General features: G+C 53.8%; 6 protein-coding genes across 6 annotated transcripts; 3 read left to right on the top strand and 3 right to left on the bottom strand.

Moving 5' to 3' along the window:
* Window positions 1–270: 270 nt before the first annotated feature.
* cut20 (Anaphase-promoting complex subunit 4) lies at window positions 271–2910 on the bottom strand (the record flags this gene model as incomplete). The annotated part of the gene is made up of 6 exons (XM_032026587.1): window positions 271–749; window positions 806–863; window positions 919–1629; window positions 1678–2263; window positions 2312–2639; window positions 2691–2910. The coding sequence occupies 6 exons, from the start codon at window positions 2908–2910 to the stop codon at window positions 271–273; spliced, it is 2382 nt and encodes a 793-aa protein (XP_031876941.1).
* A 715-nt stretch (window positions 2911–3625) lies between these two features.
* On the bottom strand, window positions 3626–5391 carry ARCN1 (Coatomer subunit delta; the record flags this gene model as incomplete). Its single annotated transcript, XM_032026586.1, has 5 exons — window positions 3626–3715; window positions 3769–4576; window positions 4632–4834; window positions 4889–5332; window positions 5389–5391. 5 exons carry the CDS (start codon window positions 5389–5391, stop codon window positions 3626–3628), a joined length of 1548 nt encoding a protein of 515 aa, XP_031876940.1.
* A 671-nt stretch (window positions 5392–6062) lies between these two features.
* On the top strand, window positions 6063–8843 carry CGGC5_v007723 (uncharacterized protein; the record flags this gene model as incomplete). Its single annotated transcript, XM_032026585.1, has 4 exons — window positions 6063–7328; window positions 7380–8034; window positions 8335–8763; window positions 8821–8843. The coding sequence occupies 4 exons, from the start codon at window positions 6063–6065 to the stop codon at window positions 8841–8843; spliced, it is 2373 nt and encodes a 790-aa protein (XP_031876944.1).
* Window positions 8844–13221: 4378 nt separating this feature from the next.
* Window positions 13222–14844, top strand: CGGC5_v007722 (putative magnesium transporter NIPA4; the record flags this gene model as incomplete). Its single annotated transcript, XM_032026583.1, has 7 exons — window positions 13222–13238; window positions 13339–13382; window positions 13442–13467; window positions 13553–13643; window positions 13696–13947; window positions 14004–14295; window positions 14358–14844. 7 exons carry the CDS (start codon window positions 13222–13224, stop codon window positions 14842–14844), a joined length of 1209 nt encoding a protein of 402 aa, XP_031876956.1.
* Window positions 14845–15878: 1034 nt separating this feature from the next.
* Window positions 15879–16870, bottom strand: rps3 (40S ribosomal protein uS3; the record flags this gene model as incomplete). Its single annotated transcript, XM_032026582.1, has 2 exons — window positions 15879–16635; window positions 16848–16870. 2 exons carry the CDS (start codon window positions 16868–16870, stop codon window positions 15879–15881), a joined length of 780 nt encoding a protein of 259 aa, XP_031876929.1.
* A 789-nt stretch (window positions 16871–17659) lies between these two features.
* Window positions 17660–20814, top strand: CGGC5_v007720 (Phosphoinositide 3-phosphatase; the record flags this gene model as incomplete). Its single annotated transcript, XM_066151894.1, has 2 exons — window positions 17660–17686; window positions 18433–20814. 2 exons carry the CDS (start codon window positions 17660–17662, stop codon window positions 20812–20814), a joined length of 2409 nt encoding a protein of 802 aa, XP_066008659.1.

The following is a 20814-nucleotide window of genomic DNA, read 5'->3' as shown; positions in this document are numbered from 1 at the left end:
AGGGGGGGGGGGGGGTGGCCATGCTGTATAATACGTCTTTTTTCAAACCAATATCAACATGCTTTTCTCTTCCATTTCCTAGTTCTATGGTCTCGAGTGCTCTACCTGAGATCGATTCGAGTGCATAATCTATTCCATGTTTGCCAACTCGTCCAGCGTTGAAAACTCCAAACGAGATGCCAGAATACCCATGCGCTTTTTGCTCCGTGGCGTGAACCTCTTTGGCGCCACCTTGAACATGTTTCCCGGAGACAAGGTAACGGGCGTCTTCTAACCACCTCGTCGCGGAGTCACCGGCTGGGGGGCCTCCGCCTGGACCACACCAGGACTAGACTTGAGTTCAAGTGCAAAGACCTTGTACGTGGAGCGGTTTGAACCGAGGAGGCAAATGCGGATAGGCATTTCGCCCCGCGCTGATGTGACGTCTTGGACATCCATTTGCACCGGCACGAACGATGAGTCCTCAGGAAGAGTTGTTGCGGTACATTGTCCCATGGGGCTAGAAAGCTGCGTAGGACTGGGGAGGTTACTCTCCTCATAGTGTGTGTAGCTGAGAGCCTGTGATTGAATGGGGATGGTGATGATGCTGGATTGATTGCCTTGTTTGCTGACAAGCAGAATAAGGGTGTTGCCGTTCAGGAACTTGAGGTCGACGATCTTGCCCTCATCTATTGAGACTGCTGAAACGGTCGTGTCGACGTTGCTGCTGATGCCGTTGATGATTCGGATAGATGTGCGGAAGATGTAAACTGCTTGCAAATCAGAAAAACTACATGGACATAACGTTGCGGGAACGCAAACTCACACTCTTGATCCCGACCCTTTGCCATAGTAGCCAGGAAGGATAGTCCATCGACGCCGTCCTATGGAAAGTTAGTCGCCAATCCTTAAAGGCTTTTTTTTCTTCGCTAATTTTACCTCTGCCTTCGTTGGGTACATCGCAGAGTCCAACTTGGCGACCTTGCTGCCCAGCACGACCTTGGTTGGTTGTCCGAAGCGAACGCTCCTTTTTTGTGCTTCGGCAATATCGCCGAATATTCCATTGGAACGCGAGGTCAGACAGTCGACGAGGAAGCTTACATTCGGAAAGGCTTTGAGGTATGCATGACCCTCTTCCTGACGAGCAAGTTGCGTAGTAAGTTCATCAAGCATTGAAGCTCCGCTTTCGGCACGTTCCCAGTTGCTCGCGTAGTCCTCTTTGGTCACTTCGTCGAGAAAGACAGCCATGGGGCTTTCCATCAAGTAACGCTGTATGTACGCAAGAACTTTGCTGTTTTCCATGGTTGCTTCCTTCTCTGTCAGTTCGTCGCTGAAAGAGCTCGACGCGGCGAGGCGGTCAATCTGGAAGCGCATCCACGAAGAGAAGGCATTGAAGAGATCAAGCTCATCCATGACGTTGAGGAGGATCTTGTGGCCGACCATGTTCAGACAGGATACAATATCCATGGCCCGGTTGATTTGGGCGACTGAAAAGCCAATGTCATCGCGGGTATCATAGAACTGGGCCAGTCCTCGAAGGCGGCTGAGTATGATGGCACATCTCTCAAGTACGGGCAGGAGATTCTCGTGCAGAAGACACCGTAGGTTTTCTAGCCCAGAGGTTACGGCTTTGTCCCATCGTTTATGGCCCTGGAATGTGTCAGCAACGCGGCCCTATACACAATTTGAAGTACTTACGCGCTCGGCAAGACTGTCGACGAGCCATTCTCGAACAGGCTCGTATGCGTGACCGGTGACAACTGTGTGGAACAGTGCCTGGACGATGTTCGTCGGCCCATGCGTGGCCTGCTCTAAATCTCCCTCAACACTGCGCAGGAACCTCGTGGGGAGCTCTCGCGTATTCTTGTATTCAACCTGCATGTGTAGCTGCGCTTGCTTTACGTACCGCAGCAGCTTTTGCAGTGTTGTTAGTTTGGACGCCAAGAGAGAGATGTTGATGGGAGACGAAGGAACGAATGGCAAGTCCATTGGAACCAGATAGACTGCCGGATCGCCATCTACAGAAGACTTTAGGATAAGCGAGTGTGTAGAGATCTCTGGATGAGAGGCGTGCTGGATGAGCTGCAGCACGCCCGGCTTGTACATGGAACTCGGAAGAGTATACCGGAAGTCGCCGATGATAAACGAGTCGTATATGCTAAGGTGAAGACGGCCGTCACTGGTTCCAACGACCATCACGAAAACCTGATCGCTGTCGGCGACGTTGAAGGGCTGGAACAGAAACTCGACACCCGTTCGTAGCGTGAAAACGAGGCTGTCCTCCCTATATCAGGGTCAGTATGTTTGCAACAAGCAAAGCGAGCGGACGCACCCGGATCCAGCGCTAGATGTGGGAAGAGGACTGATCTTGGGCAGAGCCGAATCGACTTCCAGAAAGGTTAGTTCTCGAGGCAGGTCTGACGGGTCTTGCTTCCCCGGCAGGTTCAGCTCCTCAGACATAAGTTTCTTCCATGGTTGCGCGTCGGCTAGCTGGCGTTGAGCTCGTTGCTCCCCGACAACGTTGCGTGACCAGCCGATGTGAGTGATCGTAGTAGCAGAGTCCGAATCACCGCCAACGCGAATGTGGTGGGCAGCTTTGTTATTCTCAAGACCCATCAGTCTCACATAACCGTCACTCCAGCCTACCGCCAAAAATTGACCTGCCTTGTCGTCAGAAGTGTTCAAATGTGTCTCGTTCAAAGTCAACTCACCATCAGGCTTCCATCTCACTGCCTGGGGCTCTGGTGCTGTCTCGCCGGGCTTTGCGAACTGGTGTATCTTGGAGACGACCTGGTCCTTGGGCCGATATATGAGAAGGTTCTTCCCGGACGGGTCCCAGCTGACCGATAGGTCCACCGTCGGATTGCTGGGAGGGAAGCCATCGATGACGCGATGGTCAAACCTGGTCTCGCTGAAGGGTCGAAGTTGCATTGTTTCAGCCATGGCGCAAACACGAAGCTGTTCGTGATAAAGTCAAAGAGCAGCCAGCAGACATTACCATGTCTGGGCCCTGCAAGAAGGTTCTGTGGTCAAATGACAAGAGGGTGAGAAGCACAATCGAATTTTGATCTCCGTAAGTTGCTGGGTTGATGTATGTTCCGTGCGGACTCTAAACAGCCAGATTAATCAATTGTTGCATGTCGCCTGCCTCTTTTTCTGAGGTTCGTTGTACGCAGCTACAGCTGTGAGCAGCTTGGGTCCACGGGTAGGAATACCTAGTAGGTACCTACGTTAGGTACCGTACCTAAGGTAAGACACTGGAAGGTGGGAGGGTCTGTAGCTAGGTGTGGCTCCCCAAACTGGCGGGGGCCTAAGACGCTGTATCTCCCGGTCAGAGGTAGGCAGCTGCACCGTGATCGTTTAATTGCAGCTCAACCACGTTTGCACAGCAACCCTCACAAGGATACTGACAACCTACCTGGTTATTGCAAGACATTGATAACAAAAAAAAGCATAGCATCAGACAGCTTGTTCTCTCAGGAGCTTCACATCCTGTATTCTAAGTACGTTTCATATCATGCAGCCACGTATCATGGCAAATATTGTCTAACAAGTCAAACCGCTGCTCGGAAACTCCTGGTTTGGCGCTCAACTTTTAGAACCCCTGACTGACCACTGCACACCTGTCCAGAGTAGCCTGCCCCTTTTACTCGATCAAGAAATTGTCAGCGTGAGACTTGATATCCTTAGAGAAGGTCACTTCCTCATCCTCCTCGAGCAAAGACACACCAAGGACCTATTTTATTCGTTAGTTGCTGGTTCTTCCACCGTCAGGATACGATCACTTACATCAACATCCACGAAGGGCGTCGTCTTCGAGAACCTGACCGTCATGGGGAAGAAGTCGTTCTCGTCGTTTGTCTCAGCCTCGAACTCGAACGATCCGCTTGGGTTATCTTCTGACACAGTGCCGATGTTCCACTCCAGAGAGTCGCCGGAAACCTCGTATGAAGCGTCGAAGCTCGACACCACAGGCTCGCTGGCCTGGTACGGGATAATGACGCTGACGTCCTTGAGCGTGTCGCCGCCTGTCAACTCGTACTCCACTGTCATGTTGTACTTGTCTGCATCCTTGTTGATCCAGACAGTGAAAGTGATTGGGCAAGCGCTGGTATCGTCCGCCTTGGCCGTTGCTCTCCAGCGGAGAACACCCACCGACTGGTTGGTGGGGAAACCACGAGCAGTGTTGCTCATCTGAATAACCTTGGAGCTGTTGAACAGGTTCTTGTCGACGTTGGGATGCGTACGGAACTGGGCACCGTGGGAAGGGTTTGCCGTCAAGTTCAACTTGACCTTGGTCAAACTTGGGTCGGAGATGCGGAGGTTAAGGTCACCGCTAATTGCCAGAGAGTTCAGAGCACCCTCTCGTGATAGCTTGGCGCTGATGGCTTCGTTGACGACGATGTGAATCGCGTCACGATCCAAAGTTGAGGAGACACGAGCTTCGGCTGCTGGCTCCGAGGCGTGGGCGGGCGCCGGAGTGATAAGGGGCGTGTCGTCGACTTCGGCGCCCATCTCGCCACGAACACGCTCGAACATGTCGGTCGTCTTGGACTTCTTGCCCAACTGCATACCCTTGCCCTTGGGGGCACTCAGCCTGCGAACGTCAGCTACTGTTTGCCACTACCCGATCCTGCAGCTCGGATACTCACTTGTTGAAGGTCTTGTTCTTCTCGGCCTCGTACGAATCGTATGTGTCCGTCGTGGTCGGGCGAGTAGGGGGAGTGTAGGTCGGGTATACGGGGGTTCTGGGCATTCCGCCGCCGACGCGGCCTGCGCGAGCCGACTCCTTGCGCTGCATCTCCAGTTGCTTGGCCTTGCGCTTGCGCTCCTCGGTAGCCTCGAGCTCTTTGTTCTGCAGGATTTTTTTAGCTATCTTCTGGTCATTTCGGCAGCTGAGCTGACTGACTCTCGCAATGATCTCCTGGATCCGCTCCTCGTGAGACTCCATCTCAAGGAAGGTCTTGATCTGGCTGATGGTCAGGTTCTCCCGGTAACCAAGGGTCACCAGCTCGTCAAAGGCGCTGAGAAGTTCGTAGGCATTCTTGACAATCTCCCTCTCGTCGAGGCTCTTGCATGTGCTGGTGACAACCTGCGCGAACAGGTGGAGGGAGTCGATGTCCTGGAGGATGTTCGATTGTCGGTTGGTGATGAGGACCATATAGAGCTCATCGAGCGGCTGGTAGACAAAGCGCACATTGTCCTGCTCAACGGTGGTGTGCTGGGTACCGCTGTCGGCCAGTTTAGGGAAGGACGCGAGGAGGGCTTCGATGCGGGATCGTGGCATCTCCCTGAACTGGCGGGAGAGGACAGCTTTCCCGCCTCGGGTGCAGATCGACGCCGCAAGGACAACCTAGGACAGTCAGTATCGAGAAACATTGAACAAATTAAATGGGGGAAACCAAGCACCATTTTGGGTGGAGTGTTGTGACTGTTGGTTGTGACTGTTGGTTGGACGAATTGGTGATGTAGATAGGTTGTCGCAACTTCAACTCAAGGTCCCAGGCCTAAGGAGGGACGGGACCACATCGCCGTAGGGAGCTTGAATATTGAGGTCCGAATGTGTGAATCTGGCCAGTGCACGGGCCAAGCTGGCCTTACGTACAGCGGCCCGGTCTAGTCCTAAAAGGGGAAGGCTCAAGCTCCAGCTACAGGCGCGTCAAGCTGCGCTTAAGGAACGTAGAGGGGTGTCGCCCAGGCCATTTTTAAATTTCCACGCGCCTCAGTTGGACTCCACTTTGTCATACTGCTTGGCCTCACTTGCCATCCACCAACCACTCTTTGTTCATTCCATCCCTCTGTCCAAGGGCATGACTAAATAGTTGGCCTCACAAAAATATTTTCGAACTTCTACTCAAACAACCTCACCTTCTTAATCTTCGACACATTTTCAGCCGACGCGCCTCTCCCAGTTACCCTGCTGGAGTTCCCCAAGCTTGACCGGGTATCCGAGCCACGAACCCCCAACATTACCGACCACCACCGGCGCGCCAAATCCGTTCCTGACTCCTCTCGAGAACCTTCAACTTATTTACCACGATAAAAGTTTCCAAGTGAATTGTTATCCCTACCAACCACAGGACATGGCGGCAGAAGCAGTGCCGCCGCCGAGCTTCGAAGCTCAAGGTCATGAGGAGTACATCGATTATTCCGAAGATGACGCAGCGGCCCCTGCCGTTGCAGCCCAGAACTCCAACCGCACCTCATTCTCGGCCAACGCCCATCTTGTCACTGAGAACTACGAGGAGGCAGCAGAATCCGTACAAGTAGACGACCAATCTATCGATTTGCAGGCAGTTGAGGTTACTAGAGTGGCCAGCGATGCCCTGCCGGATGGCAGTGGCCAAGATTTGCTTAAAGCAAGCAACTCCGAGAGTGCCACCATGGTCAACCAAGCGCCTCAGGATATTGAAGACTTGTCATTTAACGATAACGAAATCAGCTGGGAAGATGGCAACGACGACCAAGCTGGAGACGCAAGCGATGCCCACCTTGACGCCGAGAAGAGCGACTGGCAGCTTGTTGACGATGATATACACTTGGCCGAGGAAGAATCGGACCTGCCCAAAGGCATAGCGGACACTGAAGAGAAGCCACAAGGAGATGAAGAAGATGCTCATGAGTCCACTGGCAATGCTGAGAACGTTCATGATAACACCCAAGGACTTAGTGGAGCAGATGCCGAGCCACTTTTGCAAGAGCAGATTTCTGACCTTCAAGGCGCCGACGCGGATGGTGATTTGCACGAGATAGACTACTTCGACGACAGCAACGCCGCTGTGGATGCATCTATGGACACAGCCGCCGAGATGCAACCGGAAAGCATTGTTCTCGACCAGGAAGACGTCAGAAACACCCATTCCGACCGCGAAGATACGGATCGTGCCATTGATGAAAATGACGGATCGTTCTCTCCGCATGAAGCAGAAGATAGTGTTGTTGCCGTCGAAGAAGAAGAGGAAGATGATACCCACAACCAAGACCTTATTGGCCAGGCAAATGATGCAGAAGAGTACACGGCGACTGGCGAAGACACTTCCATCCATGATCGCATGGATTATGAAGATGAGCTGCTTGCGAACGTCAAGTCACCGGACTCCGATGATGCACCTTCGAATGACGACACTGAGATCCCCGCTGTAACTGTTTCCTACAAGGGTGTTGAATATCCCTTCTTTTACAACTCGCCGGACAGCGAAGGCAAGGAGTGCTTCTTTGACGATCTGTCCCTTTTGCATTGCAAGATGGAAGGCGTGCTTGCAGGTTTCCGTCGTGAGCTTGCTAACGAACTGGGTCCCTTCGACGAACTGGTGTTCCAAATTGACGAGTTGGGACTTGAGTTTGCCGAAGTAAGTTGTCATACTGGGAGATTTGCTGGGACGTTACTAACAGAGTCCAAGTCTACCCAGCCAGATTTGATCTCTGATATTACCCTGGGTCAAGTCATTTCCGTGTTTGATTCTCTGGTCAAGAACCAGGATGCCGATGCCTCAAAGCCGTTGTATGCCTTGCTAGTCACACGGCCAAACTGCAAGAAGAGGTGGCTATCTCTCGTCGATGATGCCTACAATGGCAAGGGACTTGACGAGGTGAGCTATTACTTCGCATCTCAGGCACAAAGCGAAATGGCCGAGCCAGAGATACTGGATGATGAACCGGGCATGGTTGGAGAAGACGACAACGCGGATGCCGCCGCTTGGCCTGACTCACCTGCTGAAAGCAAGCATGACGACCAGGACGATGCTCAAGCTCAAGACCTAGATGAAGATATTCCTAGCGCCTTGAAAGAAGCAGCCAACGAAGATGACGACGTTGGGACTGGTATTGCTGAAGAAGATGATCATGCCACGAAGGTCGACGATACAGTTGATGAGAGCGCCTTTGACGCAGAGCTTACCGCCGTTGTTGAAGACCTAGATGGCGAGGCGACTATGGTTGACACGGACATCAATTTGTTGGATGAATCGACTGTGGTCGCAGACACAGATGTCGTCGAAAGCAACGCAATGACAGAGGTGATGGAGGACCAGGAGCCTCAGACATCTGGGGAAAATGGTAATCCCGACTCTTCTTTATCTGACCCCTGCTTTTATCCCCAATTCTGTCTCTGCGTTGAGTGCGCCTCAGCCTACACCACAGATGACATGGCAGATAACGACTACGCCTACGCATCTCTGGTGCGGAATACAAGGCAGACTGCTCAAAATCACCAGTCAACACAGTTTCATGTTCCTTCTCTGGAAGTTCCCATTGAGGGCTTTCCCCGCTCTCATATACGGCATTTACATTCTCGTTCGGATGTTAGCATGGCATTTTCTTCAACAACAAACGCTGACGATTCATTCCAAGTACCAGAAATCGACGACTCTAACCCACTTGTCAACACGGATGCGGAAGACGAAGTGGACCTTCTCAACGCCGTTGAGAACGATCCGCAGTGGCCGAATGACGAAGACAGCGCAGCCCTCGTGGACCAAATTATCGAAGCTACCGATGAAAATGCGACGAACAAGGTAACCCCTAACACCAGCGCAACTTCAACCTTGAACGGCGATGAAGTCACGTACGAAAACAACGAGCTCGATTTGAACGCCGACGTGGGCGAGAACGATATCAACGAGAACGACGGGGCCGACGTTGAAGGTCAGGATGACGAGTTGGAGGAAATTGACTGGAGAGAGTTCCCTGGGCAAGGCGATGACGAAGTTTCGGAGTCCCCTGCGGTCGTGGGCAAACGCCCCCGGTCGGATGTGGACGACCTGCTGGATGATGAAGCTGAGAAAGGTACGCTGCAAGCCGGTAAAAGACTGAGGATATGTGGGGAAACTAACAATGTCGCAGACGTCAAGCGTCGTCGCTCTTAAACTTCGTACATCCTTCCACTAACTTCCCATGATATGCTTCTGCACATTATCCGGATCTAGGGCTGGCAGGCTTTGCGCGTTGTGCAGGTGATGCAATCGGCGAACTCTCGGCGTAACGATACAACAACAAAATGGACAACTGGACCGTCCAAACAGACAAATCTCCAGGAGAATGACGGTCTCATTGAAGTCTGCATGACACCCAGGTAGGGTTCTGATGATTTTTGTACTGACCCATAGCTTTTTTACAATTCGCAACCAAAGGTGCCGAGGTAATCCTGGCATGTTGAATGGACGATGCGCTCTTCATACAGTATTCCTTCAATCTTCTCGATACCCCGTCTACTATCTGGCGATGTTGGTGGATTTATGGCGTACAAGGCGGGTGAAAATGGTGGGACAACCTGGACGGTGGGCGATGTTCTTGTACAGCGGCAGGTCGATCGTGAGGTGGTCAAAAGGCCTGCTCAGCAAGGCAACGACCCTCCTTTGTGCACGAGAGGCAGGCAGGTCCAATATTTGACGATGCTTCTCTGGAATGTGTTCCATGAGAGGTAGACTCAGTCACGGGATGCAGGTGCCTGCTTGGAGACGTAGGCATGTTGACGTGCCAACTCACCGGGTTGCGCTGTTTCTCTTATGGATGACCTTTTCGATAATTCCGTAGTCACGATGAATACACATCATACTCGATACAAGCTAATTGCATATGACGAGTCATTTTTTGGAGGGAATGTCCTCGTCAGGAGATACCCTTTGGTGCATCTTCTGAATTCGTCACGTGCTAACAAGGCCTTTGGACCACAGATGGGACGACGAGGCGCTGAATAGAGGACGAGTGATTGGGCTCGTCCGACCTTCATCATAAAACAGCATCTGTTTGACGGTCTAACAACTAGTCGTCTTCAAGTCAAGATGCAAAATACGCTTATAAGAACCGCCTTGGCAACTCGGCAAAAAGGATTTTAAAACGGTTCCTGATGATTGGAGTGGATATTGGTTTATGACGAGCAGTGGCCCTGGGTTCACTTCATCCTAAGTCTTAGTTTTGATTCCAACGTGGGCAGAGACTTTGAAGGTTGCAATGGATCAGGAACGGCCAGGGGGATGACGGCGCGATGGGATGCGAGAAGCCCTGCGAGGAAAAGGGTCAATGGAAGCTTGGGCTTTCTTTGCTGCGCTGGCGAGCATTTCAATGCAAGACCACGCGAACGAAATGCAGTTAGCGACGATGTTAATGAGCAGAAGGATCGAGTCGCCAGAAAAAAGTGGTGTGGTGGAATAGACTTTTGTGTCTGGTTGAGTAGGTCTCGACTATTGCAGGCGTGGGGATCCTTGTGGTGGTGGCCCGTCGTTAAGAGGGCAGACGTTATGGCAGTTTGTTTCGACAACCGTTCTCGTTATGCGGTTCCCGGGCGGCCGCGTTGCCGCATTAACTGCTGAACGAGGGAGGGGAGTGGAAGTGATGGACGCTAGGAAGTGGAAGGACAAACGAGCTGTCATCTGCAACGAGGCTGCGTGTGGTAATTTTTGTTTGGTTTGCATGGGATTCCGGGGAGGATAGGAAGTCTCTCGTGGGTGAGATACCTAGAGGCTGGTCACGATGGTCCCGCCTCTGCATTCCTCAGTTCCTTCAAGGGACGCTGTGGGATACCTCAACTTGGGTAGAGTATGGATCGTTGAACACAGGTGTAACATGTTGGCATACAACGTCTGCCTGATATCTACGGATAGAAACAGCCGGGTAGACGGACATTTACAGTGGGAGCGTTCGCCGTTCACAGGTTCAGCAGCGAAGGTGATGACGACGAAGGTGCACTATGTGTATTAGAGGGTGTGGCTGTGGTTTAATTAAAGAGGATCCCGTTTGGTCGTGTCAAGAGCGAAGGCACAGAGGGAGTGAAGCGGGTTTTCACAGTGTCATTCGTAATGAAGCTGTTTCAACGACCCCACTTGGCTGGTTGGTGCAGATGCACGAGTTGAAAAATAGAAATGCCGATTGTGCCCTGATGCTTGGTGCTTGTGCCTTGGGGGATCGATCTCGTATGGAACGTCAAAAAATCTCCTTCTCCTGACCGAAAAGAGCAGCCATCCCGCTAATTAACAGACACACACAAGCTGGTAGGCGTCGTAAGTCCAGTGTGGATGTGACCTTGCAGCCAGTGGTAGAAAGATCCAGGCCCCCGTCCAACGCTGATATTGGAGAGTGTGCAGTGTCAACCAGCTGGGCATGCCTCGATGCCCCCTGCGGAGAACCCAAGAGACCGGCGGAACCTCCCACGCTCACCAGCCGGCGGTTCACTTTCACCCCCTGTCGTGGTACGGAGAGGCGAGGGGGACAAGTCAGGGACCGATTGCCAGTTCCGACCCCCCTGGCCGATGGTGACCTCAGTCAACGGGCTAGGCGCGTGCCTTGGTTTGGGGATTGTCACTGGGGGATACCGATGAGGATCCAGGATGAGATTATACAGTGGAATATCCAGAGGATCTGGTTCGAGAAAACGTAGAGAATCAGAAATGCCCTATCTGAGCAACTGCAGAAAGCCATTGAAAAAAACAAGAGACGAAAAAAAGGTACAGGACTCGGCACAGAGACTTGGCGTCCCTGCAGAATTTGTCTGTGTCAGGAAAATGGCTTTCCGTCCAAAATCGCATGCGAGGGGTGTTCCATCCTCCTGATTCCGACCGTCATCCGTCAAGCATCTGTACAGGCTGCGTACAATTCCATGCACAGACGGGATACAAGCATCATCGCCACGGTGTTCGTAAGGTAGTGTAGGTAGGTACGGGAGCGGAACGGACAGTTTGCAGTTCCAACAAGCAGCAGCCAGCATGAATCGAGTGACTGACTTGTATGGCAGAGGCAGCAGAGGAACAAGAAGCACATCGCCATCAGCAGCGTCCTTGTGCCTCGTTCCGTTCTTCAGTCTTGTGCTGACTGTCACAGCTGCGCTGCCCTGTCGGTCGTCAGTAGTGCCCTGCAACCTGCAGCACGCTAAAACACACCACCTCGCCTTTGCCTCGCCTCATCACATCACCCGCGGCCAGCGACCTGCCACACGGTCAACCAATTTAGAGAGGTACTGGACCTCCTCCGCTACCCACAGCAGCTAGCTTGCAGCAGCAGGCTGAGCTTCTGCTGTCCCTCCCAAAAGTGGACAGTCTGTCCTGGTCGTTGTCACTCGTGGTCCGTCGCCGACGCCGTTCCCCGTACTCCACCATCCACTACGGTACCTAAGGTACCTACATTGTAAGGTACCTTACCTGGTGTCCTCTGCCCACCTCACTGGCCAGACCAAGACTCGATCTAGCAGTCCCCCTTCGGCCTCAGCCCCTCGTGTCGCGTAAGATACTGGGCCGAATAAAGTATCTTTTATTTTTACAGCGGTTAGTCGGGGTCGATAAATGTACCCACTCTCACTCAACAACTCTGCGCCGCAGCCAAGTTCTTTCCAGAGAGAGGACTAGGGGGAAGAAAAAAGAAGGGACCTATCGCAGCAACCTCTTAGCCAATCTGATCCAGGAACATCATCGGCCACAGGTACCATCTCTAACCTCCCGGCTACAGAGGTACATAGCTCTGACACTCTTCCCCCACAGCTTCTCGCATCCAGCACCCACGCATCTCACTCTCTCCCGCACACACACAGATTGGACACACTCTCTCTGTCTCCTGCCCAGAGTGACTTGTGACTTGCAACAGGGCACCATTTCCACCCTTCACAGGGGCCTCTGAAACTCAAACCTGTCCCTATCTGGCTGGTTGGCATTCCTCCCGACCTCGACACCACGCACCTACCCACTCCGCGTCCACTGCCAAACTGCGAGGAACCACACCCGCCTCTGCCCGCTACCACCTCATTACCTGAAGGCTACCTTGGCTTGCCGCCCTCTTGCCTTATCGTTGCGAGGTACCGATCACGGCTCGGCCTGTCACACTACGTACCGCCCTCACAGTTTTATCTGCAAAATCCCACGAAACATCTCTCCCTCTCCTTTCGGCCTTCCACTCGCGCCAACCCACCGACCTGTCCCGTCCAGACGAGAGACCACGAAGGCGACCCCCTCGACTCGATTCGAACCCGACGAGATCGAACCCCGAAGACCAGCGACCATCGCCCTCCACCACGAACCTGTGACTCGGCCTTCCAAACGCTGGAGTCTTCGAGAGTTGCATCGTCTTTCCATGTGTCGCTGCTGACGACGTTCGACCTTACCTCCAACCTCTCCATCTTCCTCGCCCGGCGCGAGCCTCGCCAGCTCCCATCTACGGGACACGACACTCTCTCAGCAACCACCTCGCCACGGCGCACGCATCTATCAGAACCTGACGCTCATTTGGCTCTCCGTCGCCGGTACCGCGCTCATTTTTGGCAACATGATGTTAGACGAGAAGTACGTTTGCGATCTGTTCGGCGTACGAAGCGTTCGCTACGCAATGCCGATGCGTCCACCTGGCCTTGAGAGCAGAGCTCGCTGACACCATCCCGCGCAGATACATTGGCCTTGCCTTGGCCATGGCATCCAGTTTAGCCATAGGTACGCATTTGCTACTTGTTCTGCAGCTCGACTTCTCTTTGCTAATTGCTTAACCACAGGAATCAGTTTCGTGATCACAAAAAAGGTACGCGACCTTTTGCCGCGGTATCGAGAGCCACCTCGATCAACCCATCAATCATTTGCGACGCCGATACTGACGGTCGCTATAGGGTCTCATGCAAGCGGAAGAGCGCCATGGATTTGAGGGAGATGGTTTTGTCTACCTCAAGAGCCCGGTATGGTGGGCTGGTATTACGACTTGTGAGCTTGTGCGATTTCCCTCAGATGGCGCTTGTCGCTAACCCTTACTCAGTGGTTGTCGGAGAAATCTGCAACTTTGCGGCCTACGCCTTTGCGCCTGCGATTCTCGTCACACCTCTAGGAGCTCTATCTGTCCTCATCGGAGCTGTACTTGGTTCCTACTTCCTAAGGGAAGAGCTCGGTACTCTGGGCCGTCTCGGCAGTGCCATTTGCTTGATTGGCGCCGTCATCATCGTCCTTCATGCGCCTCCAGATGAGGACATTCAGACGATTGACCAGATCCTGCACTACGCCATTCAGCCTGGTGAGTCTCGATGCAGGCCAGAGCCGGCGTTGCGACTGAAGCTAACACGGTACCAGGCTTCCTGCTGTACGCCTTCGCGGTCACTGTTTTCGCAGTTGTCATGATCTACAAGGTTGCGCCAGTCCACGGAAAGAAGAACGCCCTCATTTACCTCTCGATCTGCTCGACGGTCGGCTCGGTCTCCGTCATGTCTGTCAAGGCTTTTGGTATTGCCCTCAAGCTCACATTCGCCGGAAACAACCAATTTTCCCACCCGTCGACTTACGTGTTCATGATCCTGACGGCCGTTTGCATCTTGACCCAAATGAACTACTTCAACAAGGCGCTCGCCCAGTTCCCCACAAACATGTAAGTCGCATGCTATTTTCTGCGTCGGCGGCCGCGGGCTGCGCTAATTAGGTGCCACGTAGCGTCAACCCCCTTTACTACGTAACGTTCACGACCGCGACCCTTTGCGCCTCGTTCATTCTCTTTGGCGGTTTCAACACCACCGACACCGTCAATACGATCTCCCTGATCTGCGGCTTCTTGGTCACCTTCACCGGTGTCTACTTGCTTAACCTTTCGAGATCCGACCCGAATGGACACCACCTGGTTGCTGGCCGCGGTGGTTCGGATGCCATGGGCACGGACATGGTCTCAACCATTCAGACTCGCCTTAGCATGCAGGCGCGCAGAAGCACCGACCCGCGAATGAGCATTGGCAGCCGCCACGGTGACACGACCGGTCTGATGAGAGCCTACGACGAGGAGGCTGGAGCCGAGTTTGGGTTGACCGACCTTGCTGATGATAGCGACGACGAAATCGACCACCGCAGAGGCAATGGATCCGCCAATGGCCACTCCAAGTCCTACAACGAGACCATTGAGCTTCAAAATCAGCGATCCGATAGGTGAGGAGGCAAGACACGGAAGTCTGTTTCCTAGTTATTGGTAGAAGTTGAGGAGGTAGTTGTCTTTTTCTCGAAGCATTTCTCTTACCCAGGGCCCGATTTCAAGGGCAGCATTGTACATTTTCTCTCGAAGCCATATGACTGAGAAGTTCTCCACGACATGATCGGATCCAACGAAAGAGGCACAGACCCACGGAAAAGGTGCAGGCGCACCCCGAGTAAAGGAGGGGAGCAGTGGGAAACCAGAAAGCAGTTTTCCATAATATTTTCACTTCCGCCACGGCACGAGGAGTATTACAGGGCGGGACGGACATTCGGGGCGTTCATCGGGGTTTGCATAGTTCCAAGTGCGGAAGCACCTCTTGTACGATTAAGGGCGAACGGGAAGAGAGCGTGAGAGAGGCACGCTCTGTTTCGCCGGGCGAGACGGCATTTGATTCCTTGTCCAGAGCATTGAGCACCATAGACCAGGCCATCCAGAGCCTTGAATTAAGTATGACAAGCAAAATTGCCGTCGCAACTCGATGATCTCAGTGAGACGGGCTGGACGGATGATGCGGGTATCTTGAAATTGTTAACATAGGCCCAATGAAGTCATGGGCACATCTCACACAACTGCTTCCTGCTCTGTTCCTCTCCACGGAATGGGGGCAGACATCACGTCACTTCACATGAGATTGACACATGTTGATTGAATGATTTCGTTGCTCATTTCATGGTTTGTACCATTACAAGCCAGTCGCAACTATCCGAATTCCCTTTTTCGCAGAGTGATGCAAATGTGATCAAGACGCCTGAGTAGTATTCCACCCCCGTCCTCCCTTTGCTGTTCGCGCGACACCTTTTTGTTTTTCCCAAATTGCGAATCTTTTTGGAGAAAAGAGAAGAAGGAAGCGAGCGAGACAATTGTCCGAAAATAGCAGTCTACCAAATAGAGTGCAACATGCTGGACTGCTGCTGCTGCTGCTGGTAGTTGTTGGCAGACTGCTGGTAGTCATCAACCTCGTCGGTCGAAGAAGCCTGGGGCTCGACAGCCTCCTACGACTGGGCCTCAGCCTCCTCGCCACCCTCCTGCTGCTCCTGTTGTTGCGCCTCGGCAGCGGCCTGGGCCTGGGCGGCCTTGGCACCGTAGTCCTGGGACATGGGCTGGACGACGCTCTGCTCCTCCTTGGGCTCGAGGATAGAGACGGCGTCAGGGAGGGTCTTCTGGGGACCGGCCTTGCCCTCGGGGTCGGAGCCGCGCATGATCTTGACCTTGATACCAAGGACACCCTGGCGGAGGAGAACGTGGCGGGTGGCGGAGTCGATGAAGTCCTTAGCGGGCTGGCCAGAGTGGATCATGAAGCCGTCGGTGAACTTCATGGACTTGGCACGGGCGGCACGGAGCTTGCCGGAGACGACGACCTCGCAACCCTTGGCGCCGGACTCCATGATGAAGCGGAGGACACCGTAGCAGGCACGGCGGACGGCGAGACCGTTGAGGAGCTTGTAGCGGAGGGACTCGCACTGGGCGACGGCGGAGAGACCGCGGTTCTGGACCTTGGCGGCGTAGAGGGAGACGGAGTTCTCGGGGAACTTGAAGCGCTTCTGGATGAGGGAGGTGAGCTCGCGGATGCGGCGTCCCTGCTCGCCGAGGACCTCCTGGGTGTGGGTGGCGCGGATGATGATGTCGGTTACCGTGGGGGTGACGCGGACCTCGACGCCGGAGTAGCCCTCCTCGGCCAGCTCGCGCTGGAAGAACTCGTTGAGCTCAGCGTAGAAGACGCCATCGGCGACGAACTTTCTGCGCTTGGAGCTGTGGAAGAAACAAAAGTCAGCATTGTTTGCTCGTGTAGTCCATGGCAAAGCCAGGCCTGTTCTTCTTCTTCGTCTTCGTCGTCGTTTTCTTCCCTTCTCCCATCATCGCGAAACCTCGAATTTTGGCGGGGGTGGGTTCGTCCTCCCAGCGCAAGACGCAAAAAAAGTGTAATTGTCACTGCCGAGGAAGAGGAGGGGGAATTGGCTTACATCTGAGTGCCTGGAACAGCCATCTTGACTTTCTTTGCCCGGTGTCGAAAGGGGTTGGGATAGGTGGACGGGTTGGTTAGAAGTTCGACGTCGTCGGGGGGTGGTGTTGGCGAGTAAATGAGGTTGTCAAAGCAGCTCGATTCGTCCGGCTCGGCTCAGAAGCGGGAATTCTCGCTGTGGGAAGGAAAATTGTGTGAAGCCCTAGAGTCTCGATTGACCTGCGTGGTCTGTGCTTTTTTCCTTCCCTCCAGTGTCTGCACCGGGCGCACGTCCCCCCACGCGCCTGCCTTGCTCCCAGCCAAAGTGGTTTTTTTCCCTGCAACGCGCCGCCTCGCCTTAGGTAAGCGTCGACTTGCTGACCTCCCACCTGCAGCCAGCTGGCTAGAGGTCGGCCATCGGGATAGACTTTTCCGTTTCCCGGGCGGGACCTGACGGGAGTGTGGGGTTTCAAGGGGTCACAGTGAATTCACATCTGAAGACACCTCGCCACACCTACCCCAGGGCGACCAGCTCACCACGGGTTGGTGGGGCAGAATGCTCCCTGGCTAAGGTATCACTGGAAGCTGCCGGTCACAGGTCACACAGCTGAAGACGTCAGGTGGGTGACATTTCAGGCAGTCCGTCTGGACCTGGAGCTGCGATTCACGTCGCGATGTTTGCTGGTGGTGTTTTTTGGTGTGTTTTCCAGAACATGATTCAAGGAACAGATTACGTTTTAGCTCAAATACGTCTGGCTGCACAAACGATGATGATACACACAAGGAGAGGGAAACACACCGCCAAAATCCTTACCTGATGATGATGTCCAGCACATGCCCCTGGTGATGCAACTGCTGGAGGTAGCTCCCGTAAATTTCCCTGCTCAGACAGAGACTTGGTTGAATGACCTCTTAGACTATCGACCTGAGAAAATCAAAAGAAAGGCAGAGAGACAACTCACAAGAAAACAGCAAAAACATCTTCATCGTCCCAAAGTAAACAAAGCGGCCAGAAACATCAAAGACCTGGTCACTGAAGAGCAGCACATGAAAGCTGCAGCAGCTGGAGTGCTTCAGTGCCCAGGCCGCACTCCCGTGGACCAAAGGCCGTGACGTCTGTTTTCAGCCCCTCGCTAGTGGGGCCACAGCCGACCCGTCGCTCCTTCCTGCGTCTGCTGTCTGCGCCTGCGCCTGCGCCTGCCCTGCGACACCAGCAGCCGACCTGACCACTGACCCGACCTCTACCTTATCCCAAACCTTGCTTGACTTGCGCAACCTTCAAAATCCAACGCCGCGCGGTCCAACGAAAATCTCTCCCCTTCGCATTTCTTCTCTCTTGCTCAAGCTCACTTCGAAGGAGTTGTGCGGCCTCACAAGCTGCCCTCTTCGAGTGATTTAACCTGCCGACCTACCTACGACGCTCCCTTACCTTCCGGATATCCCGCGCGGCCATGCTCCTCTAGCTAAAAAGCAATATCATCACTCGCAGTTCAATATGGAGGCCCGAAAGGCAAGTTACGCGACCCTTCAGCTGAATTAATATTTTGCTTCCTTCCCTCCCGCTCTCCATCTCCCAAAAAGAGGTGTACTAACGTGTTGTCCAACAGGTGGTCGAGAACGTCCAGGGCATCAGCGGCGGAGTCACCTCCACCGGCACCCTTCGTCTGACCGACTACCACCTCGTCTACTGCGTCCCGGTCAAAGCCTCAAAGGACCAACCGCTCCCTCAACCGCCGAACCAAGCACCCAAGACTCGCGAATCATGGATTACGTTTCCTATCCTGTCAAATGTGCAACTCCGGCTCATGCCCCCGACCACTGGCATTCATAGCTCAATCCGCATCCGCTGTCGCGACTTCGTTTTCGTCACCTTCACATTCCAAGACGACAAAGCTGCCAAGGAGGTGTTCGAGTTCATCAAGGCCCGAACCTGCAAGCTTCCCTCCGTCGAGTCGCTCTTCGCGTTCCATCATGAGCCCTCCAAGGTCGAAAAGCACGTCAATGGCTGGCACATCTACGATCCGAGAGCCGAGTTCCGTCGACAGGGTATTAGCGAGAAGTCGGCGGACTTGGGATGGAGAATCAGCAACATCAACAAGGACTATACCTTTTGCGACACGTACCCTGCCGTTCTTGTGGTTCCCTCTTCCATCTCCGATAATGTCCTCAAGTACGCCAAGGATTACCGCTCTAGAAACCGCATCCCGGCTCTTAGCTATATTCACAAGGTCAACAACTGCACCATTACTCGCAGCGCCCAGCCCTTGTCGGGCATCACCAGGAAAAACAATGTTCAGGACGAGAAGCTTGTGTTGGCGTCGTTCGCGGAGCGTGTTCCCCGGACCAGCGTCGACTCCGAGCAGCCTCCCCAGTTGCCGGCTTCGGAGACCACCAGTCTTTCAGAGCTCGAGAAGTACGAGGAGAGCATCATCGAGGGTGCTGCGCCCAAGGTTTACGACGAGAAGACTGGCAAGAGGCTTGTTTATGGAGCTCAGCAAGCCAACATGATTGTCGACGCCCGGCCCACTGTCAACGCTATGGTCAACCAAGTCCAAGGAATGGGATCGGAGCCCATGGACCGCTACCCTGGTGCCACAAAGGCCTTTATGAACATTGAGAACATTCACGTCATGAGAAACTCTCTGAACAAGGTTGTGGACTGCATCAAAGACGCAGATGTCTCGCCCTTGCCGCCTGACCAGAACGCCCTCTTTGCAACTGGCTGGCTCAAGCACACCGCAGCAGTGCTCAACGGTGCTGAGATTATTGCTCGACAGATCTGGTACAAGCACTCTCATGTGTTGATCCATTGCTCTGATGGTTGGGACCGCACAAGTCAGCTCAGCGCCCTTGCTCAGATCCTCCTGGACCCATACTTCCGTACCATTGAGGGATTCATGGTTCTGGTGGAGAAGGATTGGTTGTCTTTTGGCCACATGTTCAGACTGCGGTCTGGACCCTTGAACCATGAGAGCTGGTTCAATATTCAGAGAGATGGCATGGCTGGTCAAACCGTCCAGCCTGGCGAGAATGACGGCCGCGCAGACGCATTCCAGAACGTCATTGCCGGAGCGCGCCGGTTCTTCAACCAGAATAAGGATGACCCCACGGAGCAGCTTGACGCTATTGGCGAGGCAGCGACTGGCAAGGTTGCCAACGACGAGGCCACCGTCCCTAAGATGATCAGCCCCGTGTTCCACCAATTCTTGGACTGCGTCTACCAGCTTTTGCGGCAGAACCCAACCAAGTTTGAGTTTAATGAGCGATTTCTTCGCCGGCTGCTCTACCACCTCTACTCTTGCCAGTATGGAACCTTCCTATATAACTCCGAGAAGCAGAGACGCGATGCCCGTGCTGCTGAGCGCACTCAGTCTGTCTGGGACTACTTCCTGGCTCGCAAGCAGGAGTTCATCAACAAGGATTACGATCCCACCATTGACGAATACGTCAAGGGTCGTGATTCGATCATTAAGACAGACCTCAAGGATATTATCTGGTGGCACCAGCTTTTCAACCGGTCTGACGAGGAGATGAACTCGAACCTGCACGCCACAGCTGCGCAGGCTCAGAACAAGGCCTCGGCCATGGCCAACTTCCAGCCGGCGACTGAAGAGTCCTACGCGAGCAGCCATCCTGGCACACCTCCTGACGACACTCCCGGCTCCAAGCCACCCTCGCTGGCGGCTAGCCAGTCTGTTCTCGCTGCGGTGGAATCATCACACACCACTCTGACACCCGAGGAGCAACGCCAGGGACGACGATTGGAGCAGGGACAGGAGCGACACCTTCAACGGAGTGCCTCGGCTGAGAACCCGAATGCCTTCTCGTCTATTCGAGACGGTATTGCGGACGGAATCGCAAACCTCAATATTGGTCGCAACGTCACCGGCATGCTCAACAACCTGGGTACCAACAATCGCAATGGCAGTCCAGCCTCAACCTCGAGGGTCCCGACTCGCGGCGAGCAAGAGCTACGGGAGATGACTTAG

The sequence above is a fragment of the Colletotrichum fructicola genome (genome assembly GCF_000319635.2).
Source record: "Colletotrichum fructicola Nara gc5 chromosome Unknown KSG_Nara_v1_contig04, whole genome shotgun sequence".
Taxonomy (NCBI): Eukaryota; Fungi; Ascomycota; class Sordariomycetes; order Glomerellales; family Glomerellaceae; genus Colletotrichum; species Colletotrichum fructicola.
The sequence above is the reverse complement of the archived record's forward strand: the minus strand, read 5'-3'. Positions and strand labels throughout refer to the sequence as shown.